Below are 27,022 nucleotides of genomic sequence, written 5' to 3' on the forward strand. Positions count from 1 at the left end.
GAAGTGGAGGGAACTGACACCATGGACCCTGCAGGGATGTCCATAAATCTGTAAGAGTACGAGGGGGTGGAGATCTCTTCTGAACAGCTCACTGCAAGGCATCCCAGATATGCTCAATAATGTCATTGTCCCACCAGTTTGGTGGCCAGCCCAAGTGTCCAAACTCAGGAGAGAGTTTCTGGAGCCACTCTGTAGCAATTCTGGATGTGTGGGGGTCGAATTGTCCTGCTGGAATTGCCCAAGTCTGTCAGAATGCACAATGGACATGAATGGATGTAGGTGATCAGACAGGATGCTTATGCACGTGTCACCTGTCAGTCATATCTAGATGTATCAGGGGTCCCATATCACTCAAACTGCACATGCTCCACACCATTTCAGAGCCTCCACCATCTTGAACAGTCCACTGCTGACATGCAGGGTTCACCGATTCATGAGGTTGTCTCCATACCCGTACACGTCCATCCACTCTATACAATTTGAATCGAGACTTGTCCAACCAGACAACATGTTTCCAGTCACCAACAGTCCAATGTCGGTGTTGCTGGGTCCAGGCAAGGCATAAAGCTTTGTGTCGTGTAGTCATCAAGTGTACAAAAGTGGGCCTTCAGCTCCAAAAGCTCATATCGATGATGTTTCATTGAGTGGTTCACATGCTGACACTTGTTGATGGCCCAGTATTGAAATCTGCAGCAATTTGTGGAAGGGTTGCACTTCTGTCACACTGAACAATTCTTTTCAGTCACCATTGGTCCCATTCTTGCAAGATCTTTTTCCAGCTGCAGTGATATCGGAGATATTCATGGGTCACTCGTGAAATGGTTGTATGGGAAAATCCCCATTTCATCGCTACCTCAGAGATGGTGTCACACATCGCTCACACACCAACTAACACCACATTCAAACTCACTTAAATCTTGATAACTTGCCATTGTAGTAGCAGTAAACAATCAACAACTGTGCCAGACACTTGTTGTCTCATATAGGCACTGCCAACCTCAGCACCATTTTCTGCCTGTTCACAAATCTCTGTATTTGAATACGCATGCCAATATCACTTTCTTTGGAGCTTTGGTGTATAATGAACACAGGCATTCATAACCAGACCCAGGTGCCATGAGCTTTCCTGAGAAAGGCATTGCAGGATAACATTGCTCTAATCAATAGCTGGAAGTATAAGCATTTGTTGTACAAGGTTTGTTTTCACGTTGAGAGGGGAGAGCCATAGTCTGTTTTGTTGTGCTTAGTTGTCTGACATATGGTTTCAGATGGTGGCTATTCAACAGACACCAGGACCTTCTAATGTGAAAGAGTCGAAGAATGAGAAATTCACTAATGATCAATTAAAGAACAAATGAGACTTTCATTAATGATGAATTAAAGAGCAGATGTGAATTTAGTGACGAAGTTTAGAGACAACAAATTGGAGGATGATGATTGGATTCACCAGAATGCAAAAACTCTGTATAATTATGATAGTGTGGAAGTAGAACTTTCAAATACATTTCAAACAATTGAATACCTGCCGGCAAAAATGTTGTAACCCTCACTTTTCTAAGAAATTTTTTTGTCACGTATAAATGTTGTAACCCTCACTTTTCTAAGAAATTTTTTTGTCACGTATAAACGTTGTATGTGCCAAGAGTAAGGCATGTATGAAGTTATGTTGGCAAACATGTACATTAAGCGCCATTTTTTGTCTGTTTCCTATTTGTCATGAGGCGGTCGGATGCAGAAACATTGTAAACATGGAGCAGGAACATTGTGTGATTAAGTCAGAGCATGTGTGAAGATATAAATAGGGGCCAGAAACGGAAAATTAAGTATAGTGAATGGAAGAGGAATGTGAAGAAACACAAATGGAATTTGGGGCAACCATATTTGGCCCACAATAGCAAACAAGTGAGTGCGTAAACGCTGTATGCCAATCTAACACAATATTTCTGTGAAATAGGAGATTCCATCTTTGGCGTTAATGTGGTTAACCCCTTTATAGCTCCCTTTAGAGATTGCTACCTGCATATGTAGATACCAGCGTAACACAAAAAGTGGAGGACAACAGAGAGCTGTTTCAAGAATTCTACACTTTAGACTATAAAGCACAGACCAGACATTTGGCATTGTCGAGTGTTGAAATAGTAGACATCAAATGTAGGGAGACGGAGACCATTTCGCGCAGACACTGCACATTCAAGTACTTTTTAAGAGGAGCAGAAAAACTGCAGGTATGTCAAAAAATGTCGTGCATGGTGTATAGGATTACAGCTAGACGTGTACAAATGCTTCAACGGAAGATGAAATGTGGTGTGCCATTAGAAGACAGAAGGGGTAAGCATGTGAATCGTCCAAATAAGCTGCAGGACAGCTTGAAGGACGTGATAAGAACCCACACTGAGAAGCTACAAAAAACAAGAAAGCCACTACTCAAGACATAAGAATGAAAAGCTCTGCCTGAGATCCGATTTGAATATTTCTAAACTTTTCCGACTCTTTAAAGAAGATAATCCAACAGTACAGTGCAGTGAAAGAGCTTACAGAGATATTTTAAGGGGACAATATAATTTTCGCTGTGGAGTACCACATTCAGATTCATGTGGGTATTGTGACACTGTTCCTGCAGTTAGTTAACAGTAAAAATGAATCAGAGAGAAAGAAAATCAACAAAGAAAGCAAACTGCACCAGTAACATGCAGAAGCAGCATGTTCAATGCTGGAGAAGGATACAGCAAAAGCTAAAGCAAATGAAACCTATGCTGTGATATGCACAGACCTCCAACAGGTGCTGTATTGTCCTACCCTTACCCATTCTGCAGTTTTCGATCAACATCAGCTGTCAACCTATTATCAGGCAATGCAGAACGTTGGTGACAATAAGGTGTGCATGTGTGTGTGGCCTGAAACTGTTGCTAAGCGGGGATCAGCAGAAATTAATTATGAAGTATGTAACATCTACATTTTCAGTACTAAACCCATGTGAAGAAAGAACTTTAGTGGTGTGGTCAGATCGATGTACAGGACAGAACAATAACTGGAAAATCATTGTTTTGTATCAATATCTTCTGCACATGAAGTATTTCACCTCTGTGGAGCAAAAGTTTCAGGACATAGCTTTTTGCCTTGTGGCAGGGATTTTGCATTAATTGAGAGAAATAATAAGAACTGTTACATGGCATAGGAAAATTTTATTGGTTTAAGTAGCATTGAAAAGCACGTCCGCAAAGATCAAAATGCAAAAATAACGGATTATGTTTGGATGAAGATATCTTTAGACTTCCTAACAGTACTTAAGTACCGCAAGAGCCACAACTACTTGTAGCCTTGGTATTCAGCAGACTTAGCAAAACGCTCCAGGGGTAAAAATAGTATTACAGTTCCCCTGTGGTGTTAGCTTGAATGACCTACCTAGACTTTATGGTGATCCATTGCCTGTCTCTGCGGAAAAGAAAGCTAATCTGCTGGACATGTGTACATATATTCCTGAAAAATACAAACAGTTTTATGAGAACCTAAAGATAAAGTAAAGTGACAGTGTCACGGTTGGTCACACAAAATGTATGTTTGCAACAATACGTCTTGTGTGCCGTAAATAATTGTGTTATACAGTGGGAACTATTAATAATGTTTTGTTTAAACTGCATGTGCAACATCGATCCTGTTTCATTATATTCTTGTGTGAAATGAAAATGTGAACGTTCATCACTGCAAACCCTTCTTTTGCAACAATATTTCCACCTTCAGTCGAACACCCAGAAGTTCCGACATTGTATAATGCAAGTTGTATTTACACCTAATCAGAATAAAACCAATAAACAGTATTAGAGGTTAAATAATATCAGTGGTATAAACGTTGTAACCCACAAAAGTGTGCTACTCTTGTTAGACTTACAATGTTTTTGCATGGATGCCAAAATAAAATCTGTAAATCTTGCTTTTCAGGTCACGTACTGCCACAACTTGTACACATTAATCAGTAATGGACTAATTTAATCAGTAATGGACTAATTTCAAGTGATTGTGAATGCTATTTCTGCTGTTCGTAAACCAGTTGCATAGGTAATGGTTTTTCGCGCCTCTTGTACAATTTGTATTTTGAGTGCTACAACGTTTTTGCCGGCAGGTATTCAATTGTGATGGGTCATGAACCCACACTGGCAAAAGTAACTAAATGAGGTAAGACTTTGCACTATGAATCACATTACAGTAGTATCACCAGTTTACAAAGCTCGAATCTTTACACGTTCATCCCATTAGCAATAAACCAGCAGGTTTCTTTAAACTGCCACTTATAGATGACATCCTTCTGTTTGTCAAAAATCAAACAATGGAAAATCCAGGATGGAATGTAACAATACGAGAGAAGGAAAGTTGCTACACACCATATAGCAGAGATGCTGGGCCATGATAGGCACAATAAAAAGATTCACACAATCATAGCTTTCAGCCTTTAAGACCTTTGTCAGCAGTAGACACACATACATACACGCACGCACACACACACTGATGCAAGCGCAACTTGAACACACATCTGAAGTCTCAGAGCTGAAACTACACTGCGAGCAGCAGCACCAGTGCATGATGGGAGTGGCGACTGGGTGGGGTAAGGAGGAGGTTGGGGCAGGGAGGGGGAGGGGTAGTATAGTGGGGGAGTGGCAGACAGTGAAGTATTGCAGCTTAGACGGAGGGTAGGAGCGAAGGTGCGAAGGGGGTAAGTAGCGGAAAGGAGAGAAATAAAAATAAAAATAATTAAAAGACTGGGTGTGGCGGTGAAATGACGGCTGTGTATGCTGCTTCGTTAGTCACTGTCCTCACCCATCCAGGCCCCTCCCTGTTCCCATTCCAGCACTACACAGCCGTCATTTCACTACCACTGGAACACAAATTTCATAAGAGCAGAAAAAATATTCACACACAATGTTGCGCCAAACATTGGAATAACTTCAGTGGTTCATCTGTGCAGTCGAGGATATTGCTCTTGGGGTAACATTTTATACAACTTTCTTAAATTCCTGAACTAGACGAACAGGTAATTGAGCTGGGTGCTTCACTGCACAGCTATCACCTCAAATATGAAGTAAAGAAGTACATTAGCAGCTGAAAGCTAAAATGGTGTGACAAATAAATCTAAATCCATCTTCAGTTGTGCAACAGCTTGCAATTCCTTTGAGAACTCATGATGAAACGTCTCAATTATTGAAATGTATTCAGTCATGTCTGGTCCACAAATGGCTGCCTTGAATCATAGGAAATTTTTCATGACGTGAATTCTAAGCCGATTTTTTCACTGGATTAATTTTTGTTTAATAGCATCAGTCTTGTCTGCCACATCCATTACCAAACGATTCTTCCCTTGCATTACGACCCTCAATGAATTCAAATAATTTTTTATGTCAACATTAAAAGATTTCATTACCACTCTACTTACTCTGAATTCAGTTTTATTCCCTAATGGCTGCCTTCATTCATAACATTCATCAGAAAACAAGTACACTGTACCATCTTTGTGGCTGATGTTGTAATTATCTTCCACTAAATGTTTTTCTAGCTCATAATTATGAGATGGCAAACAAAGCCCTTTGCTGGGCCTTAAAATGATACAAAAAGTAAGGCAATTTCCATTTGTCATCGAACAAATGATGTCTCCACGTTTTCTTCTCTGGAGAAGTGTGTAGACACCATAGAACTCCTAATGCAGAGTCAAAATCTAATTTGATGCAAGAAGTATGTCAGCAAATTGCTTGGCATCTCACAAAGTGAATGCTTTGCACTAGTGGCATCTGGATGCACCTTCACTGTCCTCTTCTTCCTCGCCCCTCAGTCCTACTCACCACTGCACTCTGAGCACTACACAGCAGTGTGGCCAGAGCACTCACGGAATGCTGTACGGCCAGGCCTGCATTACACAATGTGCAGACAGTAGGCACTGTTGAAAACCTAAATCATTTCACCAAAATTACTGGAGTGTTGTGATAAGTGTCTTAGTTATGAAGATGCTGCATCATGGAGGACTGTCCGATGGCACGTGAGACTGGAAGGAGGGCCCACGCTCAAGTCCCGGTGTGATCAGTCACCCTGCACCTCGCACACTGTACGGACATCTCTTGGGCAAGGGCAACCACAGCATATTGTGGCCAGTAACAGGTTCCAAGTAGAACTCAGATGGCAGCAACTGCCTCTGTTAACAAGGCCATCATTGATCCTAATTCTGTCCTTTATTATACTGTCCCAAAATCCACTGGTTCTGCACACCACTCTCGTCTATTAAAAATAGACACGCAAGCTTTCTATTAAGCTATGTTCAGTGATCAATGATTTATCTTTCTGATCCAAGTAAATGTACATTGTTTGCTCCAAGCAGTGCTACTAAATGTGATGTTCTTTCTGCCTGAGGTACTGCAAAACATACTCACATTGAATGCTATAAACAGCAGTTGCGCAGTCCCACTGGATACTTGAACGAGCCAATTCGATCATTAATCTTATGTGATGGTCAGAAGATTGTTTTAAAATAATATTTATTAACATCCTATTGATCTTCGAAGTTGGTTGTCCCTCTTATGACAGAAATACCAGTCACTTGTCCTTTTTCTGTGATGTTTCGGAGCTGCACATTGCATGCATTGTCTGCTTAATTTATGACCCACTGAAGTCATTCCTCTCTAGTATGCATTGTTTGCTTAATTTATGAACCACTGAAGCCATTCTCTGGAAGACTTCCCTCAAATGTTTCAGTTCAGCAGGTAGGCTTTCTGATCCCTTATGCTGGGGCATAATGGACTAGAAAGTCTACCTACCAAACTGAATGAGAGTCTTCAGAACAGTGAGTCTTTTTGACTGGGAGGTGGCATCTAGATGCCTACAAATACAGGAAAGTGTGCATTAGCTTTCTATTTACAGAAGGACCTAATATGCCATCTTGCTTCCTCTATACCCAATTGTCCAGGAATGAGAGAAAGCCATCTTTCTCCGTTTCCATCATGAATTTGATGTTCACACGGATGGTGTCAATATACCACAGAAATTCTTCAAAACTCCCCAGCTATTTGGGGACAACAAAGTTGTCATTTACATGTCTGCAGAAGCGTTTCAGTTTGAGGCATATGGTCTCTGGCTAATTCCTAAAATAAGTCCATATATACGTTGGCAATGCCAGGTGTCAAAGGAGACCCCATGCCACTCTATCCACCTGCTCATAAAAAATGTCTGCCACACTGAAAGTAAGTAGGTAGGTAAGTAAGTAAGTAAGTAGTAGTAATGACAGATTGTGATACATTCCCCAGTATCACCATCTGAGGCTCTAAATGTTTTGCCAGCAATGCTACACGATTTTTTGGAGGGCACTCTGGTGAATAATGACTTTACATCAAAGCTTATCAGCAGTTCATCTTTCTTGAGACTGACCTCCCTCAGCAATTTTACAAATTCGTCAACATTTTTCACACAGTGTTTCAATAATAGTGGCAGATATTTAGCGAGTCATATGCCAGTGAGCTGACTGTGTTTACAACTGGACACAGGGGAATTTTTTCTTTATGTACTACCAGAAGTCCATAAAAGTGAGGAGGTGCTGGAACCTCAGGTTGTAGCTGTAGTTCTTTTATAGATTCCAGTCGCAAATCAGTATCATCATCCTCCTCCTCCTCCTCCTCCTCCTCCTCCTCTTCATCTCCATTATATTAAATAAATAATGGAACTCCAGTTGTAAATTCTGAAGACCCTAACACACTTTGTTGTCTAAACATAGGCTAAGAGAGTTCACTCCAGCCTTATGTGAATTTCAGCAAGAAGTTTAAACAAATTTGGATGATATAGGTGGAGGTCACTTATTTTGGCTTTTGACTTGACATTTCACAGTTTCTGGAAAAAAACACTTCCACAGAATTTGTTGTTTTTATATTTTCAGCTGAATTTAGTCCCAATTTATAGCTTACAATTGCAAGATTTCCCTTATGAGCAATATTATTGTAATCACAGCTACTCTATAATATGAAAACATGAAACGTGAAGTTCAATAACATTCAAGCAGACTTTACAGTGAAAAGAATAAATAAATCAATCACAAATAGTGACAACGCCTATACGAGGGGCATTTGAAAAGTCCATGCAAAAATAAAAACTACTTATGCGTTTGTTGAAAAATAAAAAAGGTTTACCCTAGAGTCTCCTTTTAAACTTATACACTTCATCCAACGCTGTTCTGATCTGCTGATCTCTTCCGAATAATAGGAATTGTCCAAGTCTGCAAAACAGCTATTAGTTGCTCCAATCACCTCCTCGTTTGAATAAAATCTTTGTGCCGGCAGCCATTTCTTCAAATTGGGGAACAAATAGTAGTCCGGGGGAGCCAGGTCTGGAGAATAGGATTCCAATTTGTTTCACATCCCTCCTATTTCCATTAATTTTGTGACCACAACTGCTGAGGTGTGTGCTGGTGCATTGTCCTGACGGAAAAGGACTTTTTGGAAGTCCAATCGCTGGTGTTTTTCTTGCAGCTCGGTTTTCAAACAGTCCAATATTGATGAATAATATGCACCTGTAATAGTTTTACTCTTTTCCAGATAGCCTATGAGGATTAGCCCTTGCGAATCCCAAAAGACAGTCGCCATAACCTTTCCAGCCAAAGGAATGGTCTTCGCCTTTTTTAGTGCAGATTCTCCCCTGGTAATGCATTGTTTAGATTGTTGTTTGGTCTCAGGAGTATAGTAATGTATCCAAGTCCTGCGGATTCTTCCTGAACAGCTGCAGACCATCATTGCAAACACTTCACACAATTCCGCTTTTGGTCAAGTGTGAGCAATCGCAGAACCCATCTTGCAGATAGCTTTATCATGTCCAAATGTTTATGCAAAGTATTATGTACCCGTTCATTCGAGATGCCCACAGCACTAGCACTCTTACGCACCTTAACTCTTCTGTCATCCATTATCATATCTTGGATTTTATCAATGATTTCTGGAGTCTTAACCTCCACAGGACATCCAGAACGTTCAGCATCACTTGTGCCCATATGGCCACTGTGAAAATTTTGAAACCACTTATAAACTGTTCTAATCAAAGGTGCAGAGTCACTGTATTCTTTATCAAGCTTCTTTTTAGTCTCCTGAGGCATTTTGCCTTTCATAAAGTAATGTTTAATCACCACACGAAATTCGTTTTTGTCCACTCGACTTCCTTGATTCACACGAATACCAAACACAAGGAAAAAAAGAGACCAATATGTCCGAAACTTGGTGTGTGTTCTTTCCAAAGATGCCGCTAAATAAACATGACCTCGATACGTGCCAGTGGTGCAATCTCTTTGACTTTGCACAGACCTTACAAATGCCCCTCGTAGAAGCCACGAAAGCAAGATATACAATGTGAAGATAGGAAACTTAAGTATAACTCCTAAATACTTATATTCTACATATACCAACAAAGTAGCATTACTCACCAAATGCAAGGCCAAAAATAACAACACTCAGTTCCATTGCTAACAGGAAGAATCTCACAATTATCCACAGAACTTTATCTGTGTAATCACCAACAGAGACGGAGGCATTTACTGTCATGGAAACCACACAACGAATTAAACTGATGACCACATTTACCAAAACCTGTGAACAGTTAACATACAGTGCTAAGTATGTATATAATAAACAATGATATGCTTTCATTCACACAAAGCAGGATATAAAACAACAACAACAACAATACCAATAATAATAATAATAATAATAATAATAATAATGACAATTATTGTAGTGTGTAACTGCCAATATCCTCAATTTGCATGTGAAAGAATCACTGTGCTTTTAAGATAAATTTAATTCTGAAGGAAAGGTGCAGAGAAGTGAAAATGAAATTAACTGAACTGCCAGCATTGATAGGCATATGTCGCTTGCTGTCTTCTTGGGAATTACAAAGAGGACAACTCACAGTCCAGTGAGCTGGCACCCCATTGCCAGGGTCCACATGATGATCTTAGCATGAACTATAGCTTTGATTGGACATTAGTGTACAATACAAAGTCATGCTCAGATATTTCCACTATGTACAGTTCCCTGTAATGTGATCAACTTCTTTTAACACTTCTCTGATGTTGAAGCAGAAAGGTCAGACCTGTGTCTTACTAGAGTTCAGTTTCATATGGTTTTCTTCACAGTGGAGGGAGAGTAAATCTACACACTATGTCATTTTCTGTTTTGACTGCAATGCTCAGGCCTTGAAGTGAATTGCTTAGTGGAATTTGATATTAGATGGTCGCTTGTGCACATATCGTATTGCCCTGTTTCCGAGGAGCTTCCTTACTGTAATCCATTCTTCTGGTTCCTACTAACAAAAATGAACATGGAATTTTCTGCTATGATGGAAGGTGTCAACTAGGGATGTCACATAGCACTCTCTCATCAGGATGTACAGTTCAAACAGCACTATATTGTGGCTGACAATGTTATATGTGGCTTTTGTGTTAATGAAGGCCACTTCAATACTCTCCTTTTTAATGTAATGGCTTCTTTATTTCCAGGTTTTTCCATTATGACTGATAATCTTCATGCTATACCACTGTTTACAGTTCCACTACTCTGACGAAATCTGAACAGTTGTTCTAATCATATTCATTAGGTTTTGCAACAGACTGGACATTACCCAGTTTGACAGACAGATATACCCAGACAGAAATATCTAAGGTTAGTTGTGGATGCAAATTTTGAACTTTACACTGAGGTGACAAATGCGATATGTACATAGACAGATGGCACTAGTTTCACATACGTAAGGTCTAAAATGTCAGTGCAATGGCGGAGCTGTCATCTGTGCTCAGCTGGTTCATGTGAAAAGATTTCAGATGTGATTTTTATGGCCACATGACAGAAATTAACAGACTTTGAATGTGGAATGATAGTTGGAGCTAGACGTATGGGGCATTCCAATTCAGGAATTGTTACGGCATTCAATATTCCGAGAGCCACAATAGCAAGTGTGTGCAGAGAATACAAAAATTCAGGCATACCTCTCAACACAGATAACATAGTGACTGACAGCCTTCACTTAACGATTGACAGCAGTGGGGTTTGTGTAGAGTTGTCAGTGCTAACAAAGCAGCAACACTGCTTGAAATAACTGCAGAAATCAATGTGGGATGTACATCTTATGTATCTGTTAGGACAGTGTAATGAAATTTGGTGTTAATGGGCTATGACAGTGGACGACAAACTAACAGCACGACACTGCCTACAGTGCCTCGCCTGGGCACGTGACCATATCGAATGGACCCTAGATGACGAATACAGTGGCCTGGTCGGATGAGTTCCAATTTCAAATGGTACGAACACATAGTTGCATTTGGTTGTGGCACAGATCCTACGAAATTGAGGACACACACTGGCAATAAGGCTCTGGTGTAGTGGCTCCATACTGGTGTGGGGTTTGTTTACACGGAATGGACAGGGTCCACTGGCCTAGTTGAATAAATGATTGACTAGAAATGATTTTGTTCGGCCATATGGAGACCATCTGCAGCCATTCATGGAATTCATATTCTCAAACATATCACCATGCCACTAAGTTCACGACTGGTTTGAAGAACATTCTGGACAGTTTGAGTGAATGATTTGGTCACCCACATCGCCCGACATGAATTCCATTGAGCATTCATGGGACGTAATTGAGTGATCATGTTAGCGTAGAAAATTCTGCATCGGCAACACTTCTGCGATTATGGACAGCTATAGAAGCAGCATGGCTTAATATTTCTGCAGGGGGCTTCCAACAACTTGTTGAGTCCACGCCAGGCAAAAGGAGGTCCGACACGATATTACGATGTTTCCCACGACTTTTCTCATCTCAGTGTGTAAAGCAAGTTTACACAACCAGAGGCCAAATTTAAGGATTTAGAAGCATATTTCACTAGGAGAAAAATTGATATTGTCTTCATGAAAATTACAGAGGCCAATGAGGAAAAGAAGTAGCTGTACGAGTATTAAGACCTCAGATGGAAAACCAGTTCTAAGCCAAGAATGGAAAGCTGAGAGATGGATGGAGTATACAGATGATGTGCGAAAGGACTTGTAGGCAATATTACAGAATTGGATGAGGGCATGGATGAAGATGAGATGGGGAATATGACACTGTGAGAAAAATTTGATAAAACAGTGAAAGACCTAAGTTGAAACAAGGCCCTGGAGTAGACAGCATTTCCTCAGAACTGGTGATAACCTTGAGGGATCCAGCCTTGACCAAACTATTCCACCTGGTGTGCAAGGTATACAAGAGGAGGGAATACCCTCAGACTCCAAGAAGACTGTAATAATTACAATTCCAAAGACACAGATACTGAGAGTTCTCCATCTTACCGAACTATAAATTTAATAAGTCATGGTTGCAATACACTGACACAAATTATTTACAGAAAAACTGAAAAATTGGTGGAAGCTGACCCAAGGGGAAGATCAGTCTGGGTTCCGGAGCAATATCGGAACATGTGAGACAATAGTGAACCTACGACTTATCTTGTAAGATAGGTTAAGGAGAGCCAAAACCAACGTTTAGTGCATTTGTAGACTTGGAAAACGCTTTTGATAATGTCAAATGGCATACTCTCTTTAAATTTCTGAAGGCAGAAGTAAAATAAAGGCTATTTACAACTTATACAGAAACAAGATAGGAGTTATAAAGAGTCAAGGGGCACAAAAGGAAAGTACTGATTGAGAAGGGAGTGGGTCAGTGTTATAGCCTTTCCCCATCTTATTCAATCTGTGCACTGAGCAAGCAGTAAAGGAAACCAAAGAAAAATTTCAAGTAGGAACTGAAGTTCAGGGAGAAGAAATAAAAATTTTGAGGCTTGGCAATGCAATTTTAATTTTAATTCTGTCAGAGACAGCAAAGGACTTTGAAGAGCAGTTGGACGGAATGGACAGTGTCTTCAAAGCTGGATATAAGATGAGCATCAATGAAAGCAAAACATAGATAATGGAATGTAGTCCAATTAAGGGGAGCCGGAACGATCCATCTCCTCCATGTTAATTTTAGCAAATAGAAGGAACATTTTTTCTAAAACCATTAAACATATTGCTCTGAAATTTGGACTACATGTTCAGTGTCTATTACTCTACAAAGTTATAATATTACGAAATATTTAATGGTTTTTGTTTTACAATTTTTTTAAACAGATGCTTATTTTTTCTCTAAAATTTTGCACTTTTTCTTCTATAACTCTTGAATTATACAATATTTTTTTTACAATTTGTTACAAAGATGAAGGAAAAGAAGTAAACAATATTGTGTATAAATTTCATTGGTATACTGGTAGCAGTATTTGATAAAATGTTCCTCAAAGATTAAAATTTTAAAGTTACGGGAAATGGCTTCCAAAGTTTGTTAATATTCCTTCCCCATATGACGGATTATCAGAATCCTCTTCTTTTTCCAGTGTTAGTTTCCTTTTCACTAGTCTTTTCTTCCCTTTTGCTGCATGTTGTAGGCTTTTATCTCTTCTTCCTGCACCTCTTAGTCTTTCTTCATCAATTAGGTGCATTGTGGAAATGGTGGTGTGTCCTGTTTGGAAACCTAAACGTTTCAGCACATCACATTTGATAATGTTTCCTTCATGGTATGTTGCCACTGCATCATACACTCCAAAATGCAATGTTTTTATCTGTACAAACACTCTTTTGGGAATCCTAATCCAAACTAAATTATTTACACTTTCATCTGGATTTTGTATTTTCGCATGTAAACACTTTTCCAATAAACTTGGCAGTGATAAATCTCTAAATATGGGCTTAATTACATCAATTACAGCATTTGGCAAACTGTTTTTATGGGCATATTCCTTTCCCGATTAGTACTTACACCATAAGTCATCACTTGTGGGGCACAGTGCATGTTGTGGGTGCTCATTTGTTGAGGCAGTATGTAAAAATAATGCCCATACTGCTCTCCTCATATGCTCAATGCTTCTTTTATTTTGCCCAATTGCACACCCATAATACCTCTGCAATCTATCAATTGCTTCATTTGTCAATCTTCCTCCTAGGGTCTTACCATCACTAAGCTTCTGGGATCCTAACGTCTGCTTTAGTTTGCACAAGTGAGCCCCCATGCACTTCTGCACATGTCCAATGCACTCCAGTTTTTTAATGTGAATTTCACTGCCATAAGGTTTGAGTTCCTCGACAGCTTTATATCCTTAGAATATCCTAGATAGTTAGTGTATCATACATTGTACCACTCCTGTGATCTGGAAAAAATTGCTTTCACTCCCTCTACTTCCATTGCTCCACTTGTGCCATGAAAATTTGCTTCACAACTTTCACTATATTCGTCCTTGGTATTGCCCTTACATCTACAATGTTTTGAGAGAATAGCAACATCAATTACTTTGCAACTGTCTCCACTGGTAGCTGTCACAACTCCATTTAGAGATTTATGACCTCTACACTGCCATGATCCATCAACAGCAACAGTTAAATCTCTACAATCCCATTATCTGTCACAGCTTCTTCAACTGCTTTCTTCATTATTGCTTGAGCAATATCTTCAGCAGAAGATCCCGCCAATTCATTATAAAATCTAAACTTGGTTAGTGGTTTTGGCAAGTTCATAATCCCACATAACATTGTCCCTGCAGCACTGCCCTTGCCAATGCAATGCAAGCCACACACTAGCCTAACATTTATATCATACACCTTCTTTCCACTATTACCACTACAAGGAATACTGTTAGAATTAGAAAATGAAACTTCTGCAGCACATTTGTTACATTTCAATAACATTTTACATGGCAAACCAATGTGTGAAGTTGTTTTCAATTCCAGTCCTCTTTCTTTGCAAACTTGGCATAATATGTTATGTTTCAAAATATTAGAGAGCAAGGAAATGTTAATTATTTTATTCACATCATTACTTTCACTTTCACAGTTTTCAAATTTTTCTTTGCTGTCACAAAGTTTCTTGCTGGAAGAAGTTCTATCACATTCATTTGGTGTAGTCAGTGAAGCAGTCTGAGCAGCATCTCCCTTCGAAACAACAAAAGATTTCTTCTTCCACTCATTGTGCCTCTTCTTAAGCACTAGATTGCTGAAACGGGACATACTGATATCCACAAACCAAATACATAAAACAAGTACAAGCAAAATTCGTCAAATATGCAAAACTGAAGAGCTAAACACCACAAAGCAAACTCCACAAGTCAACACACATGGTATAGCATTTATGTTTACTGATATGAACAGTCACTTGTCACAGAGATAAAGCCATACAATGTTGGAAAACAAAAACACTGTCTAATTCCACAAAGATACCCCCTGATTGCACCGAACGAGCGGCGCAGTCAGAGGTGACACACTAAGTCGCTACAACTGTTTATGTGGTGCGTCAATTTTGCAGCAATAAAAAACATGCTTGGAATTCACTTAGAAGGGTGAAACTTTATTTGTTTTATTCAGAAAACTCCAAATAATTTTATAATGAAAAAACCAAAAAAACGTTAATTTTGTCATTTTGATCGTTCCGGCTCCCCTTAAATCAGATGATACTGAAGGAACTACATTAGGAAACGGTGACATTAAAATTTGAAGACGACTTCTGCTATTTGGGCAACAAAATAAGTGATGATGGTCAAAGTAGAGAGGATATAAAATGTAGACTGACAATGGCAAGATAAGCATTTCTGAGGAAGAGAAATTTAAGCATTAGAGATTTAAGCATTAGAATGTCTTTTCTGATGATACTTAAGTGGAGTGTAGCCATGTATAGAAGCGAAACATGGACGTTAAATAGTATAGGCAATAAGAGAACAGAGGCTTTTGAAATGTGGTGCTATAGAAGAATGCTGAATGTTAGATGGGTGGATCACATAACTAATGAGGTGGTACTGAACTGAAATGAGCAGACAACAAATTTGTACCACAATTTGACTAAAAGAAGGGATCAGTTGATAGGACACATTCTGAGGCATCAAGGGATCACCAATTTAGTGTTGCATGTAAGTGTGGAGGGTAACATTTGTAGAGGGAGACCAAGAGATGAATACAGAAAGCAGATTCAGAAGGTTCAGGTCTTAGTAGTTACCAGGAGATGAAGATGCTTGCACAGAATAGACTTTCATAGAGAACTGTATAAACAAGTCTTTGGACTGATGATCACAGTAACGATGACAACACAACTGTAAAGAACTAGAATGGAGAACATCCGACATGTCAGTTTTGCGGATTGCTCTGCTATGTGAAGTTCATGAATATCAGTTCTTATTTTCTCTACAGCTTATATACAAAACACCAATAGAATGGAAGGAAGGATATCACAGTAATTCAACAATTCATGAAGTAGGGATGAAGATTAATATGGCATAAGAAATCTCTGCTTACACACACCACCCTGCCCCCCCCCCCCCAATCCCCACCCACCCATCTTTTCTTAGAAACAACTCTTCCACCTACAACTACAAGAAATACAGGACACTATGGCAGCATTGAAGCCAAAGATAGGATGTATCTTATGGATACAGATTACATAGCGAAATAAAATAGCTGCAAGTTCTTAAAAACATAGGGAAACAGTTTGGAGAGAAAATTAATCGAATTTACAATGCAAGTTACAGTAATTTTACTTAATGCAAACTTCAGTTCCTTTAGTGGCACTAGCACACTTACCCAATATTGATCAGATTCTGAAGGTTTGGACTAGAAAATTCTTTACATGTGATAATAGGTAGAAGTCAGGTAGTGAAAAAATCTAGTGACCAGAATGGTCGTTCAGACATATTCCAGTTTCCCTACCGCCAATGCACCTTTGTGCACTGTACACTGCCCTCATGGAAGATTTCAGTCCCCCTCCCCTCCCCATTCCCAATAATTTCCAATTACAATCATGTTCCTTCACTGATCCTTTTGAAATCATCGAGCATCAGTGTAGATTCACTACACATGTTAAAAAATTTGACAACCCCACAGGTTTTATCTACTTTTGCACTTTTTGTACAATTCTTCATTCTTTACTATGCTTCCTATGCTTTGAAAAATTCTCCCACTTTTCTTCCCCTTTCATTTATGTTTCTCCAACCTTCCTCAATCACACTTTAAATTCTTTACTTTTTGCAGCATTTCTCATACAAGTCTTTTCTTTCCCCATACTGTTATTCCAATGTTGCAGCCTCAGTACCACACATTCCCAGCATGGATTTACTCTGTACTTCAGAAGACTTGACTACCTGTGATAAGAAGGTCAAGCTGCATCTAGCCAGTGACCTGGTTTGACAGCAATTGTAATCAGAGCTATGAATAACGTTGTAGAATAAACTGATGTGCTACCATGTATCATCTAAGCCTGTTTGTACCCACAAATGGTGACCATACCATGAGAATGAAAACTTTGTGAGTACACAACGCTGAGTACCGACAATCTGCACGACATGAATGTCGATGGCCTGCCACCGTCAGATGTGAATTTGGAGCAACTGAGGGTACAGGTACCACTGTCAAGTCAGTGCCAGCTATGAAATCATCATCACTGCCACTGCCACCACCTGCTGTACCAGGAGCAAGGATTCCTCCAGGAGCAAGAGTGATAGTACCAGGTGTAGGTCAACACTTAAAACAAGAAATACCAAGAGCAACTGCAAGTATTGCTGGAGCACCACCACAGTAACATGCCTTTAGTGCAGCAAATCCAGTCACAAATAGGCCAGCAACAAATATGCATACTAAATGCAAGACAAGTCACTAACACAGATCACTTTAATCAGTCTCACTTGCACTGTTACATTCAGGTACGGAGACACATTATGTGGCTTTCAAAGCACCACAGAGCTAGACCAATTGCCCAGCTCTACGATTCAATCATCGTGGTTAGCATTCTGTCACTGCCAGCATTACGCAGGAAGCAGCAAAATATAGTCGTATCAAGGCACTGGTTGACATCTGAACTGCTCTGTGATGTGATCATGAAAGCTCCTGGGAAGATTGATGTAAGCGGGTTTTCAGGAACTATGGACAGAATTTCTGAGGCTACAGCTCCACAGGTGTTTACCATTTGCAGTGCATCATATAAGGACTCTACGGAAAAATTAACATCACGGCCTGATAAGCTCATGTGCCAGATGGTGGCTTTCTGAACACGAAAATGATGGAAAATTCCACAAGCAGCCCACAGGAAAAGGGGCTGCACCATTTCTTGTGGATGTGGCAGTGCATACCACTCTTATAGATGCTACATGGGTATATCATATCACCACAGATCACCAAGCTCATTGTCAGGAAAGACAAATGGTATCCCCCTGCAACCAAGGGACAAGCCTGCTAGTAACAGCAGCCTAAGACCTGAAGTGTCAATCTGTGACAAGTAGAGCCCAGGTACTGCAGTTGGAAGCTCAAACTGGATCGAATGTATGCTTATTCATGCGGGCACTCTTACGGCAGAGGATATGGTGCAACAGCTTTGACCTTGCTGCAGTAGATGATTCCCCATAGCAACCTTGAGCGCCACTTCATTGTTATCAACATCAATCATCCAATTATAGGACTGAATTTCTATCCTATGATCCCATACTCAATGTGCAGAGTGGTTGCATCCTGGTATTAATAATCTGTAATAACAACTCGCAAGCTAGCACAATTTAGTGACCGGACTGTGCATTTTGCAACAGGTATGTCTCCAGTCTTGCACCTCTTAATATATTTTCTGTTACTTAGGCACCCAGCAGATGTGCTGCCTCATCGTCGTCTTAAGAACAGAGTAAGAGTAGAAGATTGCAAACTCATCCACAAACAAAGAGCATTTGACAGTGCTCCTGACTGCGGAAAACAATGTGACATGAGGACACTGCTTTGGGGAACCCCATTTTCTTGAACATAGCAGTCAGACAAGGCATCATCAATGTGATATCAAAAACGCTGGTCCTCGAGAAACGATTGAATAAGAGGTGGCAGGCGTTCAACAGTCACCACTCATGAAGATGGTGAAGGGTGTAGTACCTCCAAGTAGTACTGTATGCTTTTCCAAGGTCAAAAAACCATATCGCCATCTCCAGTGTGGAATGGTAGCGCCTCAAACCCCACTGGGAGCGGCTCAGGTAACCTCGAGACTGGAGCAGCCAGATGAGATGGTGGTTGACCATGCGTACAAGAGTCCTACCCATACAACTGGTAAGGGCTACACTCTGGTAACTGTGAGGGGCACTACGGTATTTGCCTTGTTTCCAGAATGGAATTAATATTGCCTCCTTCTAAGTCATAGGGTACTGTCCTTCAGACCATATCTGATTGAAACAAGAGAGGAGCTGTTCTTTCACTTCAGGGCACAAATGACAAAGCAAGGCATACTGAATGTCATCAGGTCCTGGAGCAGTGTCTCTGGCTGCAGACAAAGCTGATTCCAGTTTCCACATGAAGAATGGAAGGTTGTAGACTTCCTCATTATGCAAAAATAAATTGAACTTCACCATCTCCACAGTCCTACAGAATACCTGGAAAGTAGGAGCTTGTCTGGATGATGTAGTGACAGTAAAAAAGTGTTCAGGTTTGTCCACCAAGATCTCATTACTTCACAAGGCCCTTGCCCGAAATCTGCCTTATTTAGTCCCAAACTTGTGCAGTGAAAGTGGACCGATTAATGGAAGTCATGAATTCCTTCCAGGAAGCCCTCTTCTGTTCTTTTATCACTTGCCTTGCATGTGCTCTCTCAAATCTGAGTGCATGAATGTTTTCTGTTACTGGACGGTGTTTGAAGCTCCATAGGGCTGTTCATCTGGCCCTGACTGCAAATAGACAGTTGTCATTCCAACAACATAAGGCTGTCGTCTGAGGTGATTACTAGATTGGAGGATGCACTCCGCAGCAGCCCATTGGCCCCCAAGTGATATGGGCCACTGTCTCCTGTGCACAATCCTTTTATTCAAAAAATAGCCTGTTGACTGTACTGCAACCAATTTGCCCCTTGTTTCATCCATCTTCGTGGTCTCCTGTCAGCCACCATTCTAGTCAGCAGACAGAGCCACAGTGGGAAGTGGTCACTAGACTTTAAGTCTGTAGCCTCTGCCCACTGAACTGAATCTGCAATAGTGGGGAACAAAACCAAAGGCCAATGGTTGAAAAATACCCTTTAGTTGTTGAGAAATGTGTTATGTGACTTGCATTCAGAAGGCAGATATTCTCAGAACAGAAGAGTCGCTCAATCATCCGACCCCTGGAACAGGTGGAAGCCGAGACCCACAGCACATTGTGTACATTTAAGTCCCCTGCTAGGAGGAAAGGGCATGGGAGTGCCTATCAGTGCATTTGCACCCAAAGCATCATTAGGTGGAAGATACAAAGAACACACTGTGATTTTAAAGGGTGCTAGAACTTTCATGGCAACTGCTTGTATGGTTGTGGTAAGAGGGTCAGGAGAGGAGTGGCACCTGTCATAAATGAAAACAGCCACTCCACCTTTAGCCCTGTCTGCAACAATATCGTCCATCCTGTAGTGGCAGTAATCCTGTAACGCAGGTGTATCTGTGACTTTATGATGTGTTTCTTGTAAGCAGATGCAGAAAGGTTTCTTCTGGACCAGGAGTTTTAATTCTCCCAAATGTGAGCGATATCCATTTAAATTCCGCTGTAACACAGAAGTCCCAGTGGGAGCCATTGTTTAGTGATGGTTATTGTTTACTTTCTTTCTCGGAGGCAGTGATTTACTGAGGAGGTCAGGGGAAACATAAGCCGGTTGCTGGCTCTCCAGTTTCTCCAACTGCAAGTTCATATTCGCAAGAGCATATTCCCCATCAAACGGGGAGAGAACTCTCCAATCCAAAGGTTTAAGTACCACTTTCTTTGACTTTTAATTACTTTTGAAAGGACATTTTTCTTTACTATACGTCATTGCTTGGGTTGAGGGGAAGAGTTAGTAGGCTAATGATGGTGGGCACTGGTATGTGGCTTAGGTGGTAAGCCCATTGCCAATGGCTTCCAAATGACTTCTGTTTCAAGTGTAGCATTTCCCCCCCACAGGTACAACAAGTGCATGCGCTTGTACTTGATCTGTGGTCAAAGTTTAAGTGGAGGCATCACACTTGGCAACTGGTGTCCTAAGGGTTGATGCAAAAGAAGTAGCAAAAACCAGAGGTTGCACAGCTTTGAAAGCTTTTTTAGCTTCTACATAGGGTATACGTCTTGACTTTCAACTCTTTAATTTTCCTTTCCTCATTGTAAACCTCACACTTTCTGCTCCACACTGGGCGATCCACGGAGCAGTTTATGCATTTCGGAGGAAGTGTACACGTATTGCCCGATTTGTGAGCTGAGCCTCCACGATCGCCACACACAGCCCTCCCATTACATCCCATAGTGGTGTGGCCAAATCTTTGACATTTGAAGCATCGCACTGGGTTAGGAACAAATGGGCGAACCTTAAGATGGCTATAGCCTGCAAGGATATGTTCAGGTAATTCTGGAGTACTAAACGTTAGAATAAGTGTGGCAGATTTTTTCGATTTGCCACAGACTTTCCTCATATAGTTCTGCACTTCTGTGATGCCCATATGTTTCCATTCTTCACGTAACTCCGCAGGGTCCACCTCCATTGCATTGGAGCAGGTAACCACACCCTTACTAAAGTTAAGGGTGATATGCAACTCAGCCTCGACTGGGTAGTCACCTAAGGCCTTACATCCCAGAAATTTAGATACTTAGTCTGAATTAGCATTTTCAACTAGAAGCGTTCCATTATGAAGTCATTGGACTTTTTTAGGGACCAAGCAATACCTTCCAATGCCCTGTGAATATAGAAAGGGGACCCCTTCTCAAAGGTTCCTCGGTTCTCTTGATTACAATAAAAGTGTTACGGTACACTAACGCCCTGTTACTATGATTCTGAGAGTTCTTTTTGGGGAGGAGGAGACCTGACCAACCGAGCTGTCTCTGATGATTTGATGAGTGGGTGTAGGTACTACCTGACTGTATATCCATCCTGTCATGGGTAGTAAGTTGAGACCATTCCATAGGCATCCCATGAGACACTAAGGAAACAACTGTAGACCCAGGCAGAGTCCTTCATGCCTGAGCAAGCCTTATACACTGGAGGGTGGCAGGTGCTCCAGAGGTTGCCCGCTAGAGAGTGATTTACCTCAACAGCCATTCACGTCGTCAGCATGTAGCACACCTTGAGGTTGAAGGTTTTTTTTATAGAGGTGTGTATCTTCCTCGGAGTCCAGGCAGTGAAGCCAAGGCCCACACTCTCCGAAACACACATTACACTGCTGTGCCACATGGTGGTCACTGAAGCATGCCCAGAGTTTATGGTACCAGAGGACTGATGGCACCATTCCCCAGGCCAAGAACCCAGGGTCGCCAAGCCCGTACCCAGCAACCAAATGCTGGGCTCCTGGGGGCTCACCACCCTGAGAGAGTACACAGTCTCAACAAAAGAGTGAGAACTGTGTCAATACCTAAAGGTGAGGAACTTATGTTACCACTTTGCTGAAGTCAAGCATTACTTCATTTGTCACTTGGTGGACAAACAGTGTAGGGTTTCACACTTCATGTGGATCTGCAGGTGTTTGAGGGGTACCAGCCAATCCAGACGCTGGTTGAACTTCTTGCTCATCTTGTTGATGGACCCGCTATGGCAACATTCTCAAATGTGTTAGCCCTCACTGTCAGTCTGGTTCTACAGCAGTGCATCAACAAAGCCTGGGAAACCGCAAGTTTTTCCTCCAAAAAGCTGATACAACAGTTTTAACAACACAAAGTATTTTCATTGCATTTGTGTGACATCACTGGATAAAGACTCGCAAGTTAGCTCACTCAAATAGTTTATTGTAATCGAGTGATGTCTTTGAAAGAGATGAAAGTATAAAAGAGCAACTGTTATGAAAAAGATTAGTTGTCTTTTTGGTGTGTGAATGTGTGTTGCAGACTTTTCAGAGCAATGAGACGAGGCCATGTAATGCAACAGTGAATCTCTCGAGTTTGTACAAAGTGTGCCTGTCGTGAAGCTTCCAGTGTTCTGACTGATCTGTTTTCAAGATCCGAAAGTCCCATAACAAACACCAAGAGTTAGGGTATGCTACAAGAAAAGATTTTTTAAGATTATTAATATTGAGAACTCTGGTCCAATGAGATCTGCACAAGCTACTAAGAACTGGATAAATTAGTCTGGTTCTCATAAAATTCTCTTCTCTGAAGTAATTAATAGCCAAATATTTTCTCAAATAAAGAAAATGGCTCTGAGCACTATGGGACTTAACATCTGTGGTCATCAGTCCCCTAGAACTTAGAACTACTTAAACCTAACTAACCTAAGGACATCACACACATCCATGCCCAAGGCAGGATTCGAACCTGCGACCGTAGCAGTCGCGCGGTTCCGGACTGAGTGCCTAGAACCACCAAATAAAGAAAAATCAACAACAATGTGCACAGATCCATCACATGTGGGTTCTGTCATCAGACAAACCTTTGGATTGGAAGTAAGAATTATTGTTTGAGAATTTTGTCCACAGTGAATAACAGAGAAGCTGGTCAACAGTACTGAGCCCAACCAAGTGCTAATAGAAGAATAAATACATTCTAATCTACATTCTGGTTATCTTATGTCTGAGCATATGCTAGAAAGCAAAGGAATTCCTAATTAATGGCAGTTTGGCAACAACACAAATGGGATCAGCCGTGTTCATGCATGACGGTGAGTAACAACTACACAGCTGGGGGTCAACCAAGTGCAACCCAGCATCACAGCCAGGTCTCCACTGATCATGAATGAGTCAATAAAAACATTGAGTAGCATTGCTTCTATTACAGCAACAGATTCATCGAGTGGACTTTGATGTGTTAATAGAATCACTAGTATTGATGACTACAGGGTCAATTTGCTTGAAGAGCTGTAAGTTGTTGAAAGAGGAATTTATTCTCTGTGGTGGTGAAAAAGACAAAGTGGTGTTAGGCTGGTGTTTGATGCCACAGCTTTAAACGAAATCATAATTATGTAATGGGGCAGACCACTTATAAAGTAAGAGTTGTTGGCTAAGTTTATGGTGGTGAAATATATGAGCACAATGGACTTGGCTAGTGATAAGTTCTGTTTACTGAGGAGTCGAGGCTAAGACAGGTAGTATTTGAAAAAAAAAACGAAAATTTTACATGTAGCATCTAAAGGAATGATGTCAGACATATTTGACAAATGGGAAATATATAAATGAGCCACAAAAATTGATGAACAAACAGTCCAAATTTAAATACAATAATTTTTTGCTCTTTTTTAGAAATGATTGAAATTCTGTAAAGAAATTAGCTGTTGACATACCAGTAAGCTACCAAATAAAGCGACAATCTCCTAGACCTTTCTCAATACAATATCTATGTATTTAATATGAAGAGACAGACCATATGAACACACAATAAACAGCTCAAACATGGCTGTCAAATTTTATGTGTAAACAACTAAAAACACCTACTGAAACTTGAATGTACCAAGACAATCTTAACAGAGTCAAAACCAGTTGTTGTATTGATCTAATGTAGAAACAAATGTATTATACTAATGAGCCAAAACATTATGACTTCTGCCCACTGCAAGGTTGTATGTCGCCTGGTGGTGCTGAGGGCGCATGACGCAATGAAATAAATACATCAGCAGAGCAGAGGCGAATGGGGAAACGATCTAGTGGTGATAAGTGGCAGAAATACGGAAATCTGCCACTTAAGCGACTTTGACAAAAGCCAAACAATGGAAAATCCAGGATGGAATGTAACAATACGAGAGAAGGAAAGTTGCTACTCACCATATAGCGGAGATGCTGAGTCGCGATAGGCACAATAAAAAGATTCACACAATCACAGCTTTTGGCCATTAAGGCCTTTGTCAGCAGTAGACATACACGCACGCACACACGTCTGCAGTCTCAAAGAGCTGAAACTACACGTGTGTAAGTGTATGTGTGCCTACTGCTGATAAAGGCCTTAATGGCTGAAAGCTATGATTGTGTGAATCTTTTTATTGTGCCTATCGCGACTCAGCACCTCCGATATATGGTGAGTAGCAACTTTCCTTCTCTCGTATTATTTTGACAAAAGCCAGATTGTTGTGGCTTAGCACCTAAGAGTGAGCATCTTTGAAACAGCAAAGCTGGTCAGCCATTTGTGTGCTACCATCATGAGCCTCTTTGGAAGGTGGTTGAAGAATGCTGTAACCACGAGTAGGAGACAAGAAGCTGGACATCCATAAATCATCACAGAGCATAGTGTTTGGAGGCTTGCCCGCTCTCTCAATCAGAATAGGTGGCAACGTGGCAAATTTGCCAATAGATTACAGTGCTGGTGCGGGCAGAAGTGTTTTGAAACACTTCTCACCGTATGGTGTTGAACAGGGTGTTGTGCAGCAGAGGACCCCCTATGTGTTCCCATGTTGATCCAACAACGTTATCAATTACGATTACAGTGGGCACAGAATCATCAAGTTTGGACCACAGATCAATGGAATCTGTGTTACCTGGTTGGATGAATCCCATTTATTGTTTAACAAGATTGATTGTCGTGTCCAGACACGCTGTCATCCAGGTGAACAGGTGCTCGAAACATGAAGCACATCATGGATGGAGGCTGATGGGAGCAGTATTTGTTCTGTGGGACATTCACCTGGGTTTTCTGTGGGACCTGTGGTAGTAATTCAAGGCATCATGACAGCTGTGGGCTACATGAACATTATTAGGGGCCAACTGTGACCCCTTATGCTTTATGTCTTCCCCAACAGCGATGGCATCTTCCAGCAGGATAATGGTCCATGCCACAAGACCAGAAACATGCTGCAAAAGTTTGAGGAGTATGATAGTGAACTCACGATGTCTTGGGCATCAAATTCGGCTTATCTGAATCCGATGAAACCCAACTGGGATGCTATCAGGTGCCAGCTCCGAGCCCGCAAACCAACTGCCTGCAAATCACGGGATGTGTGCGCAACCTGTGCATACGCATCTGGTGCCACAAACATCTGAAAACTTATCAAGTACTTGTGGAATCCATGGCATGCAGAATCACTGCTGAATTGCATTCCAGAGGTGGACCAACTTGCTATGCAGGTAAGACATAAAAGATTTATTGCGCTACTGTAATCTGTACACACAATATCTTTGAAAATTTAGTATGTCACATTTTGTTTATAACATTGTACCTTTTAATGTAGGCAATGGTTTGAGAATGAATGAAAATGTTTGAAACTAGCTACTAATAAAAATATTATATGTAACATTGACAAACATATTTATTAATAAATTACAATTTTATATGGGTCATATGCCAATTAAAATATTGTTTCTAATAACACCTAAGGCTGCTGACACTATTATATCAGTGGAAGCCGTACTTCAGCAGCAGTTACTGACGTGCTGAACAGAAGTTGCACTGAGTTTTTAGTAGCAAGTTTGTAGTTACTGCAATACAGAGAGCAAGTGTTGTAAAAGTGTAGTTCAGAAATTAATTACAATAAAATGGAAAACTTATTTATTGGATGGAATTCGACTTCTCATTTCAAAAGTTACCAGTCCCAAATTGAAAATTAGATACCAACATATTCCTACAGCAAGAACTTCTGAAGTAGCAGCAATCAGATAGAAATATCAACAGTTCTTGCTGACTATCAGCTAAGTATAAATAACGAATGTTCATTATCTGTTCAAACAATTAGTAATACAAACTGTAAATACGCTTCACTCACAGCCTGTGGCATACACAATCAATAAATGGGAATTTTTTAATTTTATTAATCTATTCTCATGACATTTAAGAACAAGAAATGATACACTACGGAACCATAAAATACTTCAGGATTACGCTCTAGGGCCACTACTTCACCATATTTGCCAAGCACTGGTTCCTGACACTTGCAGTCTCTGACCAACTATCTGCCAGTCCAATTGAACCACCTCATTTTCACTGCCCAGTTCGTGGGTTGGGGTCGATTTGGGGGAAAAGACCAAACAGCGAGGTGACTGGTCTCATCGGATTAGGAAAGGAAGTCTGCCGTGCCCTGTCAAAGTAACCATTTGCCTGAAGTGATTTAGGGAAATCACAGAAAA

General features: G+C 40.7%; 1 protein-coding gene across 3 annotated transcripts in view; it reads right to left on the minus strand.

Annotated features, from left to right (window-relative positions):
* LOC126483792 (transmembrane protein adipocyte-associated 1 homolog) overlaps positions 1-27,022 on the minus strand; it is a 202,264-nt gene that overhangs the window by 73,545 nt on the left and 101,697 nt on the right. For all 3 annotated transcript variants that reach the window (XM_050106964.1, XM_050106963.1, XM_050106961.1), the window contains one exon: positions 9,431-9,593. In XM_050106964.1, the coding sequence (XP_049962921.1) occupies positions 9,431-9,593 (163 nt within the window). The remainder of the gene's footprint in view (positions 1-9,430; positions 9,594-27,022) is intronic.

Source organism: Schistocerca serialis, chromosome 6, assembly GCF_023864345.2.
Source record: "Schistocerca serialis cubense isolate TAMUIC-IGC-003099 chromosome 6, iqSchSeri2.2, whole genome shotgun sequence".
NCBI classification, from domain to species: domain Eukaryota; kingdom Metazoa; phylum Arthropoda; class Insecta; order Orthoptera; family Acrididae; genus Schistocerca; species Schistocerca serialis.